General features: G+C 48.1%; 1 protein-coding gene across 1 annotated transcript; it reads right to left on the bottom strand.

Moving 5' to 3' along the window:
• Positions 1-334: 334 nt before the first annotated feature.
• On the bottom strand, positions 335-17,192 carry vwa2 (von Willebrand factor A domain containing 2). Its single transcript, XM_056577723.1, has 15 exons — positions 17,135-17,192; positions 13,849-13,907; positions 11,703-11,777; positions 10,703-10,836; positions 10,207-10,316; positions 9,162-9,374; positions 8,041-8,174; positions 7,376-7,505; positions 5,882-5,937; positions 5,517-5,624; positions 4,768-4,913; positions 3,811-4,246; positions 2,537-3,088; positions 1,931-2,053; positions 335-1,563 (listed from the first exon to the last, which is right to left on the bottom strand). Exons 1-15 carry the CDS (start codon positions 17,173-17,175, stop codon positions 335-337), a joined length of 3,546 nt encoding a protein of 1,181 aa, XP_056433698.1. The 5' UTR covers positions 17,176-17,192.
• Positions 17,193-17,512: the final 320 nt, after the last annotated feature.

Below are 17,512 nucleotides of genomic sequence, written 5' to 3'. Positions count from 1 at the left end.
GTGTATGTGTGTGTGTGTGTTTTCAGTTGTTGCATGGTTGTTTAACTGTTGTGTTTGAATGCAGTCTGTGTTTAAACGGTGCATATGTGTGTGCGTGCATGAGGGCCTGAGTATGTGTGTTAGGGTTAGGGTTAGGGTTAGGTGTGTGTGTAGCGTGCATGAGGGCCTGAGTATGTGTGTTAGGGTTAGGGTTCGGTGTGTGTGTAGCGTGCATGAGGGCCTGAGTATGTGTGTTAGGGTTAGGGTTAGGGTTCGGTGTGTGTGTAGCGTGCATGAGGGCCTGAGTATGTGTGTTAGGGTTAGGGTTAGGGTTAGGTGTGTGTGTAGCGTGCTCTCAGGCCTTGTGTCCGGCCTGCCTCCTGCGGTGCAGCTTGTAGTGGCTCAGCAGCATCGCATGGCTCCTCCCCTCCGGACTGCCCTTCCTCTGCTGGGGGTCCGGTCTGGGCTGGTCCCCCCTGGTCCTCCTCTCTTGGGGGTCCGGTCTGGGCTGGTCCCCCCTGGTCCTCCTCTCTTGGGGGTCCGGTCTGGGCTGGTCTCCCCTGCTCCTCCTCTCCTGGGGGTCCGGTCTGGGCTGGTCTCCCCTGCTCCTCCTCTCTTGGGGGTCCGGTCTGGGCTGGTCCCCCCTGCTCCTCCTCTCTTGAGGGTCCGGTCTGGGCTGGTCTCCCTTGGTCCTCCTCTCTTGGGGGTCCGGTCTGGGCTGGTGCCCCTTGGTCCTCCTCTCTTGGGGGTCCGGTCTGGGCTGGTCCCCCTTGGTCCTCCTCTCTTGGGGGTCCGGTCTGGGCTGGTCCCCCTTGGTCCTCCTCTCTTGGGGGTCCGGTCTGGGCTGGTCCCCCTTGGTCCTCCTCTCTTGGGGGTCCGGTCTGGGCTGGTGCCCCTTGGTCCTCCTCTCTTGGGGGTCCGGTCTGGGCTGGTCCCCCTTGGTCCTCCTCTCTTGGGGGTCTGGTCTGGGCTGGTGCCCCTTGGTCCTCCTCTCTTGGGGGTCTGGTCTGGGCTGGTCCCCCCTGGTCCTCCTCTCTTGGGGGTCCGGTCTGGGCTGGTCTCCCCTGCTCCTCCTCTCTTGGGGGTCCGGTCTGGGCTGGTCCCCCTTGGTCCTCCTCTCTTGGGGGTCCGGTCTGGGCTGGTCCCCCCTGGTCCTCCTCTCCTGGGGGTCCGGTCTGGGCTGGTCCCCCCTGGTCCTCCTCTCCTGGGGGTCCGGTCTGGGCTGGTCCCCCCTGCTCCTCCTCTCCTGGGGGTCCGGTCTGGGCTGGTCCCCCTTGGTCCTCCTCTCTTGGGGGTCCGGTCTGGGCTGGTCCCCCTTGGTCCTCCTCTCTTGGTGGTCCGGTCTGGGCTGGTCCCCCTTGGTCCTCCTCTCTTGGGGGTCCGGTCTGGGCTGGTCCCCCTTGGTCCTCCTCTCTTGGTGGTCCGGTCTGGGCTGGTGCCCCTTGGTCCTCCTCTCTTGGGGGTCCGGTCTGGGCTGGTGCCCCTTGGTCCTCCTCTCTTGGTGGTCCGGTCTGGGCTGGTCCCCCTTGGTCCTCCTCTCTTGAGGGTCTGGTCTGGGCTGGTCCCCCCTGGACCAGCGGCTCTCTGGAGGACACGACCAGATGTGAAGACCAGTACAGCAGCTTATAGCTCTCTGTTAATAGTCTGGTGTACTGACATACCGCTCACAAGGAAGGAACTGGGAGGGATGAGTGACATTTGATGATGTGTGGAAGTCTTTTTTCAATAATGTTTACATTTAGCCTACATGTTACAATTATATTACATTTCAACTACTCATATTGTGCAGCACATAGATATATTATTTTCATTATATCAGTTTCATTATTTTTTTCACAAGAAACCGGTACGTTTCTGCCTTGACACCTGCATTCTCTCAGAACACCATTGAGCAAAAGCCCATTTCAGCCGATAGTGGCCCGGGATTTGGTGTGGTACCCCTTTAACTTACTGGTTTCACACTGAGGTCCCTCAAAGTCCCGGCAATCGCAGCGGAAGCTCCCTCCTAATAGGCTGCAGATCCCGTCATTCATGCAAGGGTTGGGCTTACACGGGTCCATTGGTTTCTTCAGCTCTTATTGGAGGGTTACAAGCTCAGGGTTAGGAGTAATTAAGTGCATCCTTGTAAACTTACAATGATCTTACAAATATGTGTGTGTTTGTTTAAGGATGCATTCATCTTTCCGAGATACAATCATGATGGATGGATCAAAAGCACACACACACCCACGCACACATACACACACACACATTTTTACATTTGTAACTTATACTAACATATTAACAATTACTGGACCACTGTTCAGTAGTTAATTTGATATGCATTAATGTTCTGCTTTTAACATCAAGGTCCACTTTAGAAATATGTTTACCTCTGGGATGTTTAACGTTCTATAACCAAAAATAAAATCTAATATTGCAGCTTGTTAATTGAGTGTCTTCCCAACCCCCACCACCCACTACTACTCCTACACATCAACAACACGTTGGACTCCCCAAACACCAGTCACACAGAAAACGCCCTCCTCCTAGTGCGGCCCCCCGGCCCCCCGCTCACCGGCGCAGAGCATCTGCACCAGCACGTCCTCAAAGTACTTGAGGTCCTCGTAGAAGGGCACCGCCATCACACGCTCCTCGGCGCCCGCCACGCGCAGCAGCCGCTCCCGCTGCATGTCGCCCACGCCCACCACGAACACCGCCACGCCGTCGTCACGGAGACGCTGGGCCGGCACGGCCGCGTCCTCGCCGCCGGCGCCGTCCGTCAGCACCACCGCCGCCCGGTGCACGCCGGGCCGCGCGCCGCCGCCCGCCGTCAGCACCTCGGCGCGCAGGTGCAGCAGGGCGGCGCCCAGGGAGGCGGCGCCGCCCGTGTAGCGCGCCTCGCCCACGGCCGCCAGCACGGCCGAGCCCGAGGCGTGGGCGTCCAGCGGGAACTCGGTGCCGGCGCGGCGGCCGTAGGTCACCAGCGCCACCTGCGCCAGGTCGCGGTTGACGTCGAACTGCACGGTGACGCCGCGCACAAACTCCTTCAGCGTGGCGAAGTTGTCCCGGCCCACGCCGGCCGAGGCGTCCACCACCAGCACCAGGTCCAGGGCGCGGCCCAGGCAGCCTGCCGCCGGGGACACGCACGCACGCACACACACACACACACACACGCACGCACACGCACACACACACAGCGGGGCAGGGGTTAGGGGCGTTCAATCTGAGGACTCGCCCTCTGAACCTCCACACCCCGTCCTACGCACTTATTGTAAGTTGTACGTCCTGGCACTTACAAATAGTACGTAGTCATGTAGCATCTTATCCTAGCTAGTTGTGTACGGGGAATGGGTCCACCTAGCCATTGTTGGTGCTTGGCACTGGGTTCTGTGAACATCCTCACTGTACCGACAGAGATATATTGTTTCTCCTTCTTCTTACAAATGTATTTAATGCAAGTGGCTTTGGACAAAAGCGCCTGCTAAATGCCCTAAATGTAAATCACCTCCAGCCGCCTTAAACACTTTCAACTGAAATAAATGAACCGCCTCACCTCGCTGTCCGCCTCACGCAACCTTGGGACACTCAGGGTTCCTTGTGTTTAAAAGGACCCGGTTTCCATGGTTATATTGTTGTACATCAACAATATGTATCCAACAGCGGCTCTCCTGTCATGCTGTTTTTCTGAGAATCTCGGTCACGAAATGCACACAGACTAGTTCAGACGTCCGACAATACTGACTGTCGGCTTCGACGGCGGTCCGCCTCGGGTCCCCTCTCAGTCCCTCTGGGTCAGAGCTCCATGGCTCCGTGTGAGAGTAAAGTGACCCCGGGCGCCGGGCCCCTCACCTTGGTTGTCCACGCTGCAGATCTTGGCCGTCAGCTCGGGGATCTTGGCGTTGAGGCCCCCGGCCCCGGAGTACGTCAGCGTGCGCTGGGGGTTCCCCGTGACGTTGTCCAGCTGGCCCCGGAGCCGCTCGGGCCCCACGCCGATCAGGAAGGTCTCGCGGTCGCGGGCGTAGCGCGCGGGCTCCAGCACCTCGTCGGCCGAGGCCGTGGCGGTCAGCAGCACCACCACGCGCGGCAGGTCGTCCGTCACGTCGGCGAACACCGGCGCGCTCAGGAAGCCGTGGCCCGTGACGTGGCGCAGCGCCTGGCCCGCCCGCGTGGGCCCGCCCACCGGCTGCATGCCGTCCACCGCCGCCAGCAGCCCCCGCACGTCCCCCCGGAAGCGGCCCACCTGGGCCTCCACGCGCACCTCGCGCCCGAACACGGCCAGCCCCACCTGGGGGCGGGCGGGGTCAGTCGGTGGGAGCTCACACACACAGAAACATGTGGATTGGGGGACAGGTCGCTATTGGTCAGCTAGGGTGGGGGTCTCTCGCTGGCTACAAGTATGTTGGGACCATCGCAGTTTCGATTTGTTAAAATTGATGACAGTTAGTTAGATAGTTTTATGAATGGGACGGCTCATTTGTACGACATATCGAGTATTATAAAATATCTCCAGACTTTTTTATGGTACTACGCTGAGATTCAACCACACAGAACCATCAACGCACGAGGAACGCTCTTATTGTGAAGTAATGAATGGAGTACGTCTGTCTAGTGACTGAGAGCGTGATGCTAGTGTAATTTTTTTTCTAATTGTAAAAACAGTGTTACAAGTTGTATACTTTCTTTCTATATATACTTCCTTGTATATATATAGAAGTTGTATACTTTTTGCAGTCTAGAGAGCCCAAACCTCTTCCTAAAGATGTTAAACTAAGCCTACAGTCTGAGTGAGACCCTCCGCCCGCTGACCTTAGTGGGCGTGTCCGAGGCCATGACGGTCTGCAGGAAGCGCTTGAGGAAGGCCTTGAGGCGCAGGAAGCCCTCCATCCCCAGCATGGCCGAGCCCTCCACCAGGAAGAGCAGGTCCACGGAGCAGTCCAAAGAGAGCGCAGGGGCTGGGGGGGGGACGGGGGGGGGGGGGACGTGCAACCATCAGTGGCTCAGGAGGTAGAGCGGGTTGGCTGGTAACCGGAGGGTTGCTAGTTCGATCCCCGGCTCCTCCTAGCTGAGTGTCGAGATGTCCCTGAGCGAGACGCCTCACCCTGACTTCTCCTGACGAGCTGGCTGTCGCCCTGCATGGCTGACTCCGCCGTCGGTGTGTGAATGTGTGCATGAACGGGTGAATGTGAGGCAGTATTGTAAAGCGCTTTGAGGTGGCCACTGGTTAGAAAAGCGCTGTGTAAATGCAGTCCATTTACTACAACAAGTGTTAAGAATTACCTTTAAACAAAACGATAAAAAATGACTTTTCAGGTGACACTTTTTATCGAACGCTCTAAATCTGGGATTGAGATTGTTTTACTGTACATTGTTCTCATTCTGTTGTGTTTACCTTGTAAAGCACTTTGTGTTGCTGTTCATCACGATAAGGTGATGGATTGATCTTGACATTAAAAAGGTCATTATCACCGTGTCCACCTCCGGGAGGCCGCTCCCGGTGCATTATGAAGAGAGGGGTCAGTGTGAGGGGAGCGTGGTCGGGGGTTCTCAGTACGCACCACAGTGGGGGTCTCCCCCGTACCCCGGGGTACAGACACAGCGGTAGCCCTCCGGACCCTCGGACACACACGTCCCCCCGTTCATACAGGGCTCAGAGTCACATGGATCTGGAAGGGGAGGGAGACATCAATGGGGGGGGTGGGGGAGAGGGTGGGCGTGGAGAGAGGGAGCGAGAGAGGGCAAAGAGAATTAAGAAGAGCAATATTGCTTTTCAACAATCAAGATAACGGGACTGAGACGGAAAGAAAGAGGAAGGTGGGAGAGGGATGGAGACAGAGCTGGATATAATTAAGATAAGCAATAGGACGGGAGATGGAGAGAAGGATACAGAAGGAAACAGAGAGAGGGACAAGGTATCTGGCACCTGGGCATATGGTTCGATGACAGACTGTCTGGTGCCTTGTGTAAGCCTTTGTGTACCTGCAAAACACACACACACACACACACACACACACACACACACACACACACACACACACACACACACACACACACACACACACACACACACACACACACACACACACACACACACACACACACACAATGGTATGTCATTTACAAACGTGAAAATCACTCATTTCAGTTTAAACACAGTGAAAGGTCATGTACCTTAGTAATTAAAATGGAAATGTAGTGAACCCCCCCTTCCGCACACATCAGTGCCTCGTCTTTAATTTCAGACACAGATATGAATCATTGAGCTCAGGATTTAAGGGATTAGCCAATCTACAGGAGCAAGAGAAGCATATCGGAGAACATAGAATAAATAACTAGGAGAACACTCCCAAGGGCATTGTGCTTACAGTACACGCCGTTTAAAAGGCCAATGTTGTCAGGGGCAAACCTCCAGCCAAACTTGTCTTTAAGCTGTCCTTGTATGTACAAGGTCTGGGCTCGTACAACTCGCTGTATTTCTGTACCTCGACTATCAACCGCATCCTGTCCATGGTCGCAAATTGAAACTAGCGAGCGGATGTGAAGTAAACGAGAGGTGCATAGGAGGGTCCCAGGGCTGTCGTTTGATGGGGGCTCTTTATAACTACAGTTAGACATTTCCTGTATATGATGCGGGGAGCAATATGATCCCTACGGGGGTATCATGGTGCCCCCCACCTACAAAGTGTAGGCGGACTACAATGGGATTGTAAGCAGGAATGCTAAATATGACTTCTAGCAAAGATATTTACATACAAATTTGACAAGATGGAAATTCTTCACGCTGCAAAAAACTAAAGCTGCTAATCATAACATTATTAAATTAAGACTACGCGTTCCTCTGTAGTCTGTTTTAGCATTTTGCTGCCTGTCTGCTGTGCATCAGACGCGCTCAGTCTACGCTTGGGGTTACAAGTGAAATTGTTGTTGTAGTAGTATTGGTGCATAAGTGCTGCATAATCAGATAGGTTAGAAAGTGTATTCAACACAGTAAACACTAGAGCCAGACATCCACAAAGTACAGACCTTTTCCCGGAAGAGGACAAGTCAATTGTATTTGTGTAGCACACTTGTGTAGCACTCTCAGTAAACAACAGCCTCTAACCTAAGCAAGGAACACAGAGGAAGAGGGATCCCTCCTTCCAGGGGTGGCCAGGAGTGCAATAGGATGGGCAGACATAAGAGGAAAGGCTTTGTGTCTCTCAATAGGGGATAGGGGTTTAATAGATAGAAGGGGCGATGTCTGCCTGATGACAATAGTGTGTGTGTCTGCCTGTGTGTGTGTGTGTGTGTGTGTGTGTGTGTGTGTGTGTGTGTGTGTGTGTGTGTGTGTGTGTGTGTGTGTGTGTGTGTGTGTGTGTGTGTGTGTGTGTGTGTGTGTGTGTGTGTGTGTGTGTGTCTCTCTCCCCGGTGGGCTCACTTGTAGTGTGGACACAGGGAGGTGTAGGTGGAGGCGCCCATGGCCCCCTTCCAGCACATGAAGTTCCCGTGCAGCTCCTTCACCTTCTCCAGAGTCTTCCTCTCACATGGGTACGAGCGCTCCTGGCAGCCTGACACAGAGTGGAAATAAACAATAGCGCTTTATTGAACACTCGTGTTAATGGCAACTGACACGTTTTCCTACTCATGAACATCTAAACAAACTGAAGTTATTCCAGTTATATAAAAATATAAATATGCTTGGACAAAACAATCTATTATCATAGTCCCACATGTTTTTAAATGTGTCCAAGTTGTAAATTGTAATACTATTTATGTTCCAATCTGTAAGTTTGTTCCAACTGGGCTCACAACTTTGACATTGTTCAAATTTTTAAATGTCCTAGTTTGAATGGTGAACTGAAAAACCTTGACAATAGACGCCAAACACAAGGAAACAGAGATGGATAGAAAGAAAAAGAAAAAGAGTTATGAGAGACATACAAACAGAGTTGAAGATGTTTTGCTATGTTATGCGTTTGTTGTTGTTCCTGTTTGTTGCCCTGTCATTAATCTTAGCCAATCAGATTAGAGCGGTCACTGGTCTAACTCGTGATTCCCCAGTGGAGGTGCCGTTCCTGCGGTCTTACTAGGCTGCTACAGTACCTGTTGGTGTGGCATCACAGACGGACGAGGAGGTCAGCGTGGTGCACAGGCCGTTCACGGCGTCTGAGAAATGCTCTGCGAAGAAGACGTGGCTCTCCATTGGTGCACTGGCCAGCTTGTGTAGCTCCTCCCATCTAGAAAGGGACAGACCAATCAGCAGGTTCTTCTTCAACCGTTTCTAGGATTTGGCAGCTTTGCATTCGTTTATTTTAAAGATAGCCTCGGGAAACCCCCAAAAATGTTCCAAGCTCACCTCCGCTTGCCTCGAGATATAAGCAGTGCCTTTTTGTACATTCCCAATTACTTTCCCAATATATATACTGCTTGGAATTAGTTTAAATTGAATTTAAGAAGAAAAGGGTAGCAGTAAAGTTGCCCATGGTGTTAATTGCTAACATAATATAAGGAGGTAAGATTAACCAATGCAAGAGGATTTTAACCCAGATATGCTTTCAAATTTCCTGCAACTAATGCAAAGAAGCAGCCAGGGCCTCATGTAGGAAGGTGATACTTTGCCTACTTTCCCTCCTTCTCCCCCCAGCACCGCAGTAAGCATGGGGGCAGGTTCATTGGAAGAGGAGAGGATTGAAGGTTGATGGGGGGCGAGGGGGCCCCCTCGCGAAAATATTAGCACTGAGGCCAATCACAATATGTTACGGTGGCTTTTCCTGCTCTAGTGAAGCGAGTTATTATTATTGAATGCCTCTACCTCCTTGATCAGCAAATCCTCTGCTAATGCACTTATTTCCTCTTCAATTTTATATTTATTCTGTTTCATTAAGATAAAATATGACCGCATGAATCACGTTTGGTCAATTTCTATAAAAATGTTGATGTTGTATATTAAATATATTCATCTGTCTATGCATACGTAGTTTGTTGGTTTACCCGTCCACCCATCCATCCATCCACCCATCTATCCATCAATCAATAACCATCGATCAATTCATCCATCAATCCAGCAGTAACGTGGAACAGATTTTATCTTTAGATAATTTTCTTGCATTTCCTAGAAGGTTCCAGCTCCTCTAGCCATCAACCAATTCATCTATGCATTAACCATCTGATCTAGAATCACTGGGGCTAAAAGAGTGACACTGAGCCGCTCTAGACGGTTGTACCTGGGGTGGCGCAGGCCCACAGCGAAGAGCACCACCCCGCTCTCCTTGAGCTGGGAGGCCGCCTGGACCAGCCCCCCCTTGGAGAAGCCCTCCTGGGACCGGCCGTCCGACAGGAGGACCGCCACCCGCGACACAACCGAGGAGTTGCGGCCCCCGGGGAAGCCCTTCCTCAGGAGGTACTGGAAGGCCTGGGCCGTCTGGGTGCTGCCACCCCTGGGGGAGGGGGTGGAGGAGGCAGAGAGGGAGGGGGGGGGGTGGAGGAGGCAGAGAGGGAGGGGGAGGAGGTGTTTAATTAAAGTTAATCCTTTTAGAATAACAGTAGGTTCATGTACTTTAACAACCTGGCTGTGGACAATGCATTGGCTCTTTTCCAAGACCACATGACTTGTCTGATGGGGTGGGTGTTTCATGGGAGGTCGTTTTTAGAGATATACAAACAAACACATCAATGGGCTTGAATACTGCACGTGCACACACACACACACACACACACACGCGCCCAGCAGCCATCTCTGTCATCTTAAGAGCTTATCCGATATCTGGTGCACCCCTACCACTAATCTGAACTTAATTAGTTCTACCTCCAAGAGACCCCGTCACTGTGTGTGTTCGTGTGCGTGTGTGTGTGTCTGTGTGTGGGTGTGTGTGTGTGCATGCGTGCGTGTGCTTCTCAGCATGGTGGTAATATAATCGGATCATGTGTTTTTGCGTGAGAGGAAGTATAGTTTGTAATATTAACTGTCTGATCTCATGCTTTCCGTCGTCATTCAACAGCTAGGCAACAGTTTGATACGATTCTACACCGAGTTTGTATTTTGTTGCTAGGCAAAAAAGAGAGGAAGAGCATAAAGAATGAGAGAAGACAACAGACAAAATACAGCAAATAAGACATTTTTGAAGAAAAGTGCAAAAAGGGGAGAAAGGAGCAAACAAGAAAAAATAAGAGAAGTTAAGAGCATGAATGGAAATGCAGCTGAGAAGAGAAGTGGATTGGGGAGAAGAAAAGAAGAGGAGAAGAGAGAAAAAGGAAGAGACGAAGGTGAACCTGTAGGTTATCTTCTTCAAGCGTTTGGTCAGTTCCTCTGTGGTAGAACATTCATCCAGAGAGATCTCCAGCCGAGGGGAGGAGCCAAACTGAACCACACCCACACGCACCTGGACAGGAAGTTAACAACAAATAGCAAGTTAGCAACAAGAAGCAAGTTAGTAAACAATAGCAAGTTACAAATAGGTAGGAAATGGTCATCGGACAGGAAGTTAGCAACAGACAGGAAGAACGCAACGTACCTTGATGTAGAAACAACAGTGGGTTAAATCATTTATAGGACGTTGAGGCCATCATATTAAAGTGTTTATGTTCTGTTCTCAGAATAGAAATGCCATAATGTCTGTATAAAGCTCGAACAAAAGTGTAGTACTGTCATCTTAGGGACAAGAGAAAAGGTTCTGCAGGACCACGGGGAGAGCAAGGCATTGTGGGATAACAAACGCAAATGAACATTAGTGTGTAAAGTCGGGTAAGAAGTTGAAAGGGTCAGAACCTTGTCCGGTCCGATGTCCATGACCCGGCTCAGTCTGAGGGCGTAGTGGCGCGACCGCTCGAAGCTTCCTTTCCCCACGCTGTAGGAGCCGTCCAATAGGAAGACCACGTCCATCGGTGCAGAGCACTCCATCACTTTAGAGACACACAGTCAAATGCGCACACACAGGCAGCTGTCATTTACTAACATTACAGTTTACCTACTGGTGAAATGGTTAAATATTTGTCCAAAGTGAATTGTATAAGTTACTAATGTCAAATAATTGAAGGGAGCAGTAAGTAGCAAAGTAGCAATACTTTTGTAAAATAATTATGCAAAAAATTATAAAATGACTCAAAAGACTACAGCGGCTATCTCTAAATCCAATGTTCTTCAAAGAATACACAATATTACGAGTGCCTAATGACTTGAACCAGAAATGTTCAACTCGCCGGCCGTAAGGCAACCAATCAGGGCTGGTATTGTAGCTACCTATCAGAAGCGGGGATTATAGGACACCAGGTAAAAAAAATTCAAACCAGGAGATGACAACAAATCCTTGCAGACTGTGGCTCCTTGTGTTTCAGTCTAAAGGGTTCCCCGGCTATCTGGCCTGAATCAAATTATCCCCAGGTGTAATGTTTCTGATCCCACTATAGTTGAGTCTGAACCGACCCGCCACATACCTGCCAACTGACTGCGGTACCGACAACACTACACCGTGTCCTCAGCCAGAGGTATGTCTAGCCCTTACGGAAGGGGCTTGTGTCAGCCGTACTATGTAATGTACACAACAAACACGGTTGTATACGAGTCTAGCACAAGTGGTAGCCCACGGCTGTAACACTGCCAGGGTTAGGGGTCGTGTGCAGGGTCAGGGCCTTGTAAGATGACATGCTATGTTGTCCTATGCTACTACATACTATGTTGTACTGTATTATGCTATGCTATGATACCTCAAGCTCGGTGTATTTTATTCCATGAGTCGACATGTACCGTTTCATTCTAAGCTGCTACTTACTCTCTCCAGCCGCGTTGATCTTGGACAGGGTCTCCCGGGTGGTTTGGATCTCCTGGAGCGAGCAGCCTGGATGCGCTGGCAGGTGGGGGTCAGGGTTCACATGCACGAACATTGTAAACAACATGTCATGAGTAGTTTGTAGACAGATTTACAACACAATGTGTTCAACACAGACACACCGACATTTTAGGCCTTTAACCTCCCGGTTTTCTACTAAAGTCTTTTCTAAAGTGTCAGCTAACCAGAGCATAATTCACTGAGAGAGACGCCGTAAACTCTGGTAAAAAATGGATTGGGAAAGAATGTGGCAGTTTAACCTGATCCAGAGTTTCTAGTTAAATGGATTGACTAATCAAAGGTGAGTGTGAAACAGGTGACCATAATAAGCCATGTTTCTCTTCCTTTAACCTTAATTCCAGGCCATGGGCCCGGCCTGCAGAGACATCTGAAGGGCCTTAGAAAGCATTGTCCCTCATTAAATGGGCCCCTCCCATCACCCTGGGCACAACTGTATGTCAAGAAGCCTTAGCAACACTGCCTTGCGTTTGATATATAAACACTGTGGGAGAACCCCCCTGATGGCGCTATCATGCATGAGGAGCTAACATGAATAGCTTGATTTTAATGGGTAATGTAGCTGCGCCATGCTAGATTACTTTGAAAGTCAGAGAGGTTCAGCCCACAATGTCCCAACTGCTTTTCTCCCAACGTTGGACTTCCTGAACCTTGACCAATGACATTCCAGGATTGAAGGCAGGTGAAAGTTATTGTCACAATGAAAACTTCAAGCGCCTTCTGGTTTGGATAGATTTTACAACTAGCGAGATGTGCAAACTATGTGCGTATTTTAAAAATATTGAATCGTTAATCATGATGAAGTGCCTTTGGGGAAAGCTGCCAAGGAAAGTGATCCCATGGCACTTGAGGATTAATGTTTGTACGGTTTTGCGAGTGGGTTGTGAAGGGTGGGATGAGGGGGGGAAGTTATGTGGCAAAGATATAGCCTTCATTGAGTGTTCCGATAAGCTATGCAAATGTCGTTGAGCTTTGCCACTGAAACAGGTGATTTGTGTTGTCTTCACAGCTGAGAAGGGGGCGGTGTGTTGTGGAGATGATGACAGCCCTGACAGTTTTGAAGTTCAAAGTCTTAAAATGGTCAGCGGTACATATCTAAGACTGTGCTAAAGCTGTAATTTCTGAACACAACGCAAGTACATGTCAGCCTGCGAGTCCGGCCTTGCACCTTGGAGGAAAGTACCGGTCTGTTTAGGAGAATAACTGATGATTAGCCATAAGAATAAACACAAATGCTAACTCTTCTGGAAACTGGCGCCATTTCAGTGAATCCCCCTAAACAAACTAGATTTGGGGATCCTTTTACTGTGGAGGTTTGAAGACCGCAAATAACTGACATAGTGACAAATCTTTTAGGAAATAGGGCATGACAAAATGCGGGAGAGATGCGATTGGTGACTGTGAGCACGCTGCAAACATTCAACGTCGGTTGGTATGTTAGGTTGAACGGTCCGGCTGCCAAACCAACCACCTTTAAAGAACAAATCAGCTATTCAAGGCCACCTGTCTTACTTTGCTACCATGTTGCTAATACAGTACAAGCTAGACTGAGTTTAGCTTAAAGCCGATCCAAGCAATCAAATTAAACAGTTGGCGACAACTTTGTTATGAATTTGATGCGCAAGCAAGCCAGCATTAACTACGAGCTGTGCATATGACCTCCACTCAAATCGACCATCATTAACTTTATTGGCAGCAGCAGCTGCCGTTCCAACATATATCTCCTAAAGGAGCTGAATGTGTTTTTAATCACACAGTAGCGCTCTCTTCAAGGTGGTCTGAGGGTCAAAGTGCTCTCAGGTTTATTAGCTAACGGACAATTTACCGGTCGACTGAAACACCCACCACTTAATCTCCCCAATAGAACAACCCACACATGCATACACATTCCTGTTCCTAGTACCCCCCTTCATAGTTCACACTTTGTTTCTTAACTTTATCATCTTCTTCTCTTCAAAGCTTTCTAAATTAAGTTTTTAGTATTGTCCTGAGGCATCAAACTAACATACAACTTACAAACCCTCTGTTCTTCTATTTGAAATAACAAATTATAATATTATCGAATACCAACCTTTGAGGAGCAGCATCACTGGAAGAAGGGTGAACACCGTGCCAAGGTGCATGGTTAACCTGGAATGATACACATGAAATTAGAGGGAAGGAGACAAATACACATTTTTGTCAAAAAGTTTTTTCCCCATAATCTGGTAACACAAAATGTATTCCAAGGAGATATGCCCAGTGTTTCTCCCAGCACTGTAAGGTTAAGGTGGCCGCCTTAACAACAATAGGGCCCCCCCTTGACTACCAATGTATTTAAAAATATATATACATTGGTTTTTATTTATTAATAAATATTTTTTCATTATTATGTATTAACAAAGTACAAAACTCTCATAGGGAAAGAAAACATACTCCCTTCAGGTACCAAAAATAAAGATAAATGTTCACAACAACAGTCAGGCCATAAAGCTTTTTGAATGGAACTGAAACGGCGGCATCAGGTGGTTGTATATATTTTTGCGAAGTGAAACCCTCACCGAAGATCGCACCCCCCCCCCCCCCGCTCCTGCACTTTGACATTATCGAGGGGAAGCACTGATGCCCTCACAAACGCTGACCCCCTGGTAAGTGTTTCTAGCGGTTTACTATAAGTTAGCCATCACTCATCATTTTCCTCATAATCACTTCCAATGTATCATGAGAATACGTGCACGCCCACAAGTAAGTCTTCTGTTTCTCCAAAACGGGCTGCAGTTCAGCGGTCAACTTGACCAAAGACTGTCCCTGGAGAGCACTATTTGTATGTTTGACAAATTCACAGGTCAAAAGGTCAAGCTCTTCAAAAAGGATGCTGCTCCCAGACAGAATGAAGGGAATGACCAACACACACAGCCAAATCTGGCACTGGAGGGAAACATGCACCTGATTCTCACAGGATTCAAGTAATGAGAAGCAGAACATAGAAACCAAATCCAAATAGAGCCAGTTGACACTACTCAATTTAAATCTGATATTCCAAGGCAGGATAACAGGATAGTCATGGTGGCTTGAAGTCAAAAGCAAGATGTCCTAACCCTAGCATTATTGCATCTGCAATGACTAGATAGCAAATAGATATCAAATACACGCCTTATTCTTCCGTCTTCTGATCACAATGCATGGCTCATAAATTATTCTATGCATAAAGACAAAGCATACACTGATGCCATACATACAACATAGGGCTGTGTGATATGGCCAAATGCATTGGCAAAATATTATTTGTGAGGTCTAAGACAGAATGACATACAAGTCATGTGAGGCAGGAGCACCGAGAGGCTGTCCACACACACACACACACACACACACACACACACACACACACACACACACACTCTAAGGTCTCTAATTAGCCTAACGTGAGTGACTACAGGAAGTGGGAGGGGCCGGGGTTCCAGTAGCGTAAATCAGAGCTAAAAGCGGGAAGAGCAGGGTTCTCTGAAGCTACTACTACTGCATCACCATCTTCAACCCAACCACAACAACAGACTCTAGGGAGCAAGGGCTCCAGACCTGGTCAAGCTGTCCCCCACCTGGGGAAGGACCTTCGGCCCAGGATACTAGAAGAATAAAGTAGATTGACATTAAAGTTGGATCATCATTTGAAAATCACCATGTTTTTTCACTACTCTTTTTCAATACACCACTCGGCGCTCTGCTATGACCCACTGGTGAGGGGAAAAACAGTTAAGAGAAACTTCACCGGTCATTTCAAATGCAAGGTTATCTCAGGACCGTGGAGACCTGTGCAGGGCTGCTGGATGGTGTGACTGAAGAGGGGATTCTGATCGGTTTGATTGGGCAGGTTTACATTTGTACTTGGTACAAACAAATATAATAATCAAGACTACAAATAAACAAATGTAAAAAAGGAAAATTAAGCAGACTTCTCTGTATTTTGTCTTACTTATAACACACAAATACACTCCACCATAACGTCAGCCTCACAGCATAATTGCTTAGGTCATATTTTGGTCATAGTCTGATATCTAAACCGTCTTTCTATACTCATACATCTATACTCTCCTAAAGCTGCTGATTCACTGTGCCTCAGTTGCTATATCCTTAGCCAATCAGAGTGCTTTTTACATTCCATAATCACTATCTGCCTAAGTCATCTATTTGACTGAGGCATTTTTGACACTAAATACAAGATGGACCTTTAAATATGACTTAGGCTTATTATGCCATGAGGCTAACGATATGGGCCAGCATTCTGTGTTGGTTGAGTCTCACTGGAGAATGTGATGTGCTTACAACAGGTGGGGAAGCAGAACTTAGTACTACCCATGATGTACCTTCGTGTCCACACGTGTGTGGGCGTCATACAGATAAAGAGGGATGGTAGACATTGGTTGCGTCTGCATCAATTTGTGCAGTTCGGAAAATCAAATTTCTTCACACACTGTTTGCGTTCGCTCTATCCATTTGCACACACACACACAGTGGCAAGCAAGCAATTGAGGAGAGAAATAATACATCAACAGAATAAATAAAGTTGTCTGGATCTTCACAAGCATTCCATTGGGCCCAAAACAGAATTCTTACTCCCCCCACCTCTCCGTCCCTCCATTTCACCCTCTCACTCCTTTCCTAGTACCTCCAAAGCCACTCTCCTCATCTCTCACCAGGCCCACTCTCTCCCTCCTTCACATGGATTATTCTCTTCAGAAGATGACTGGTTTAGGCACATAGAGCAGGCTGGTGGTTGAGCCAAGTGTGGTTAAGGCCAAGTGTGAGTTAAGCTTTGGTACATATTAGGTCTCATGCCTGTATCTGCCCAGGGGAAAAAATACTATAGTTTACTACAGCATTTACTACAGTATACTATATATTACAATATACTACAATATAGTTTGGGATTTACTATAGTAATTTCCCAGACATTGTAGTGTACTATGGTAAATACTATAGTAAGTTACTACACAGTGTATAGATTACTTTTTACTATAGTAAGTTACTATAGTTTATTTACTATAGTAAACTATAATTTTCTGTAGCATACTATAGTTTACTGTAGTAAAACTACTATAGTAAGGTTCAAAAACACTACAATATTTACTATAGTATATATAGGGTATACTATAGTTTATTTACTATAGTAAACTATAGCATTTTTTTCATGTGGGTGACACTGGTATCAGGACTTCCCTGATACAAGTGTCAGACACACACACACGCACACAGCCTGGGAAAAGAATTCTGGGAGCCAATTTATTTTTGCTCTGCATTTGAGTATTAGTCTGGCTACGCCACACTATATTTCTAAAAACATATTAAAAACAATAATGCCAACAATATAAAAGTGTATTTACCTGACCTTGACGAGTATACGTGTTGCATCACACACACACATTGAAGGTTTCAACGAGGTTTCACCGTCCCCGGGTTCAGAATATGAAGTTTGAACAATGCCTTTCATCAGATTGAAACTATGCCAAACGCCGTTTTTAATCAACAAGTCAGAAAAAGTTTCCTTTAGCGTGCTCTATAATTACTAATGATTATTAGCACTTTGGACCCGCTTCATACAAACTATTGCATCGTCACTTTGAAATCACTAGTCCTAGTCCATGTTCTGAATTGTCTGAGGAATATCTTAACAGTTAGCCCATTAGCACCACAAAGTAGAACAGGGGCACAAAATGTTTCCTAAAGTGGCAACAAAGCCAAGCCAATTATTGAATTTGTGC

This window comes from Gadus chalcogrammus, chromosome 18 (genome assembly GCF_026213295.1).
Source record: "Gadus chalcogrammus isolate NIFS_2021 chromosome 18, NIFS_Gcha_1.0, whole genome shotgun sequence".
NCBI classification, from domain to species: domain Eukaryota; kingdom Metazoa; phylum Chordata; class Actinopteri; order Gadiformes; family Gadidae; genus Gadus; species Gadus chalcogrammus.
Note: the sequence above shows the minus strand (reverse complement) of the source record. Positions and strands in the feature narration are given on the sequence as shown.

Excerpts from the sequence above, each read along its gene's own strand:
- vwa2 (XM_056577723.1), bottom strand. The coding sequence starts at position 17,175 with ATGTGTGTGTGTGATGCAACACGTATACTCGTCAAGGTCAG. Across the intron at positions 11,778-13,848 it reads AGTGATGCTGCTCCTCAAAG|CGCATCCAGGCTGCTCGCTC; the intron begins GTTGGTATTCGA and ends CCCACCTGCCAG. Across the intron at positions 5,625-5,881 it reads TCATCGAACCATATGCCCAG|ATCCATGTGACTCTGAGCCC; the intron begins GTGCCAGATACC and ends CTCCCCTTCCAG.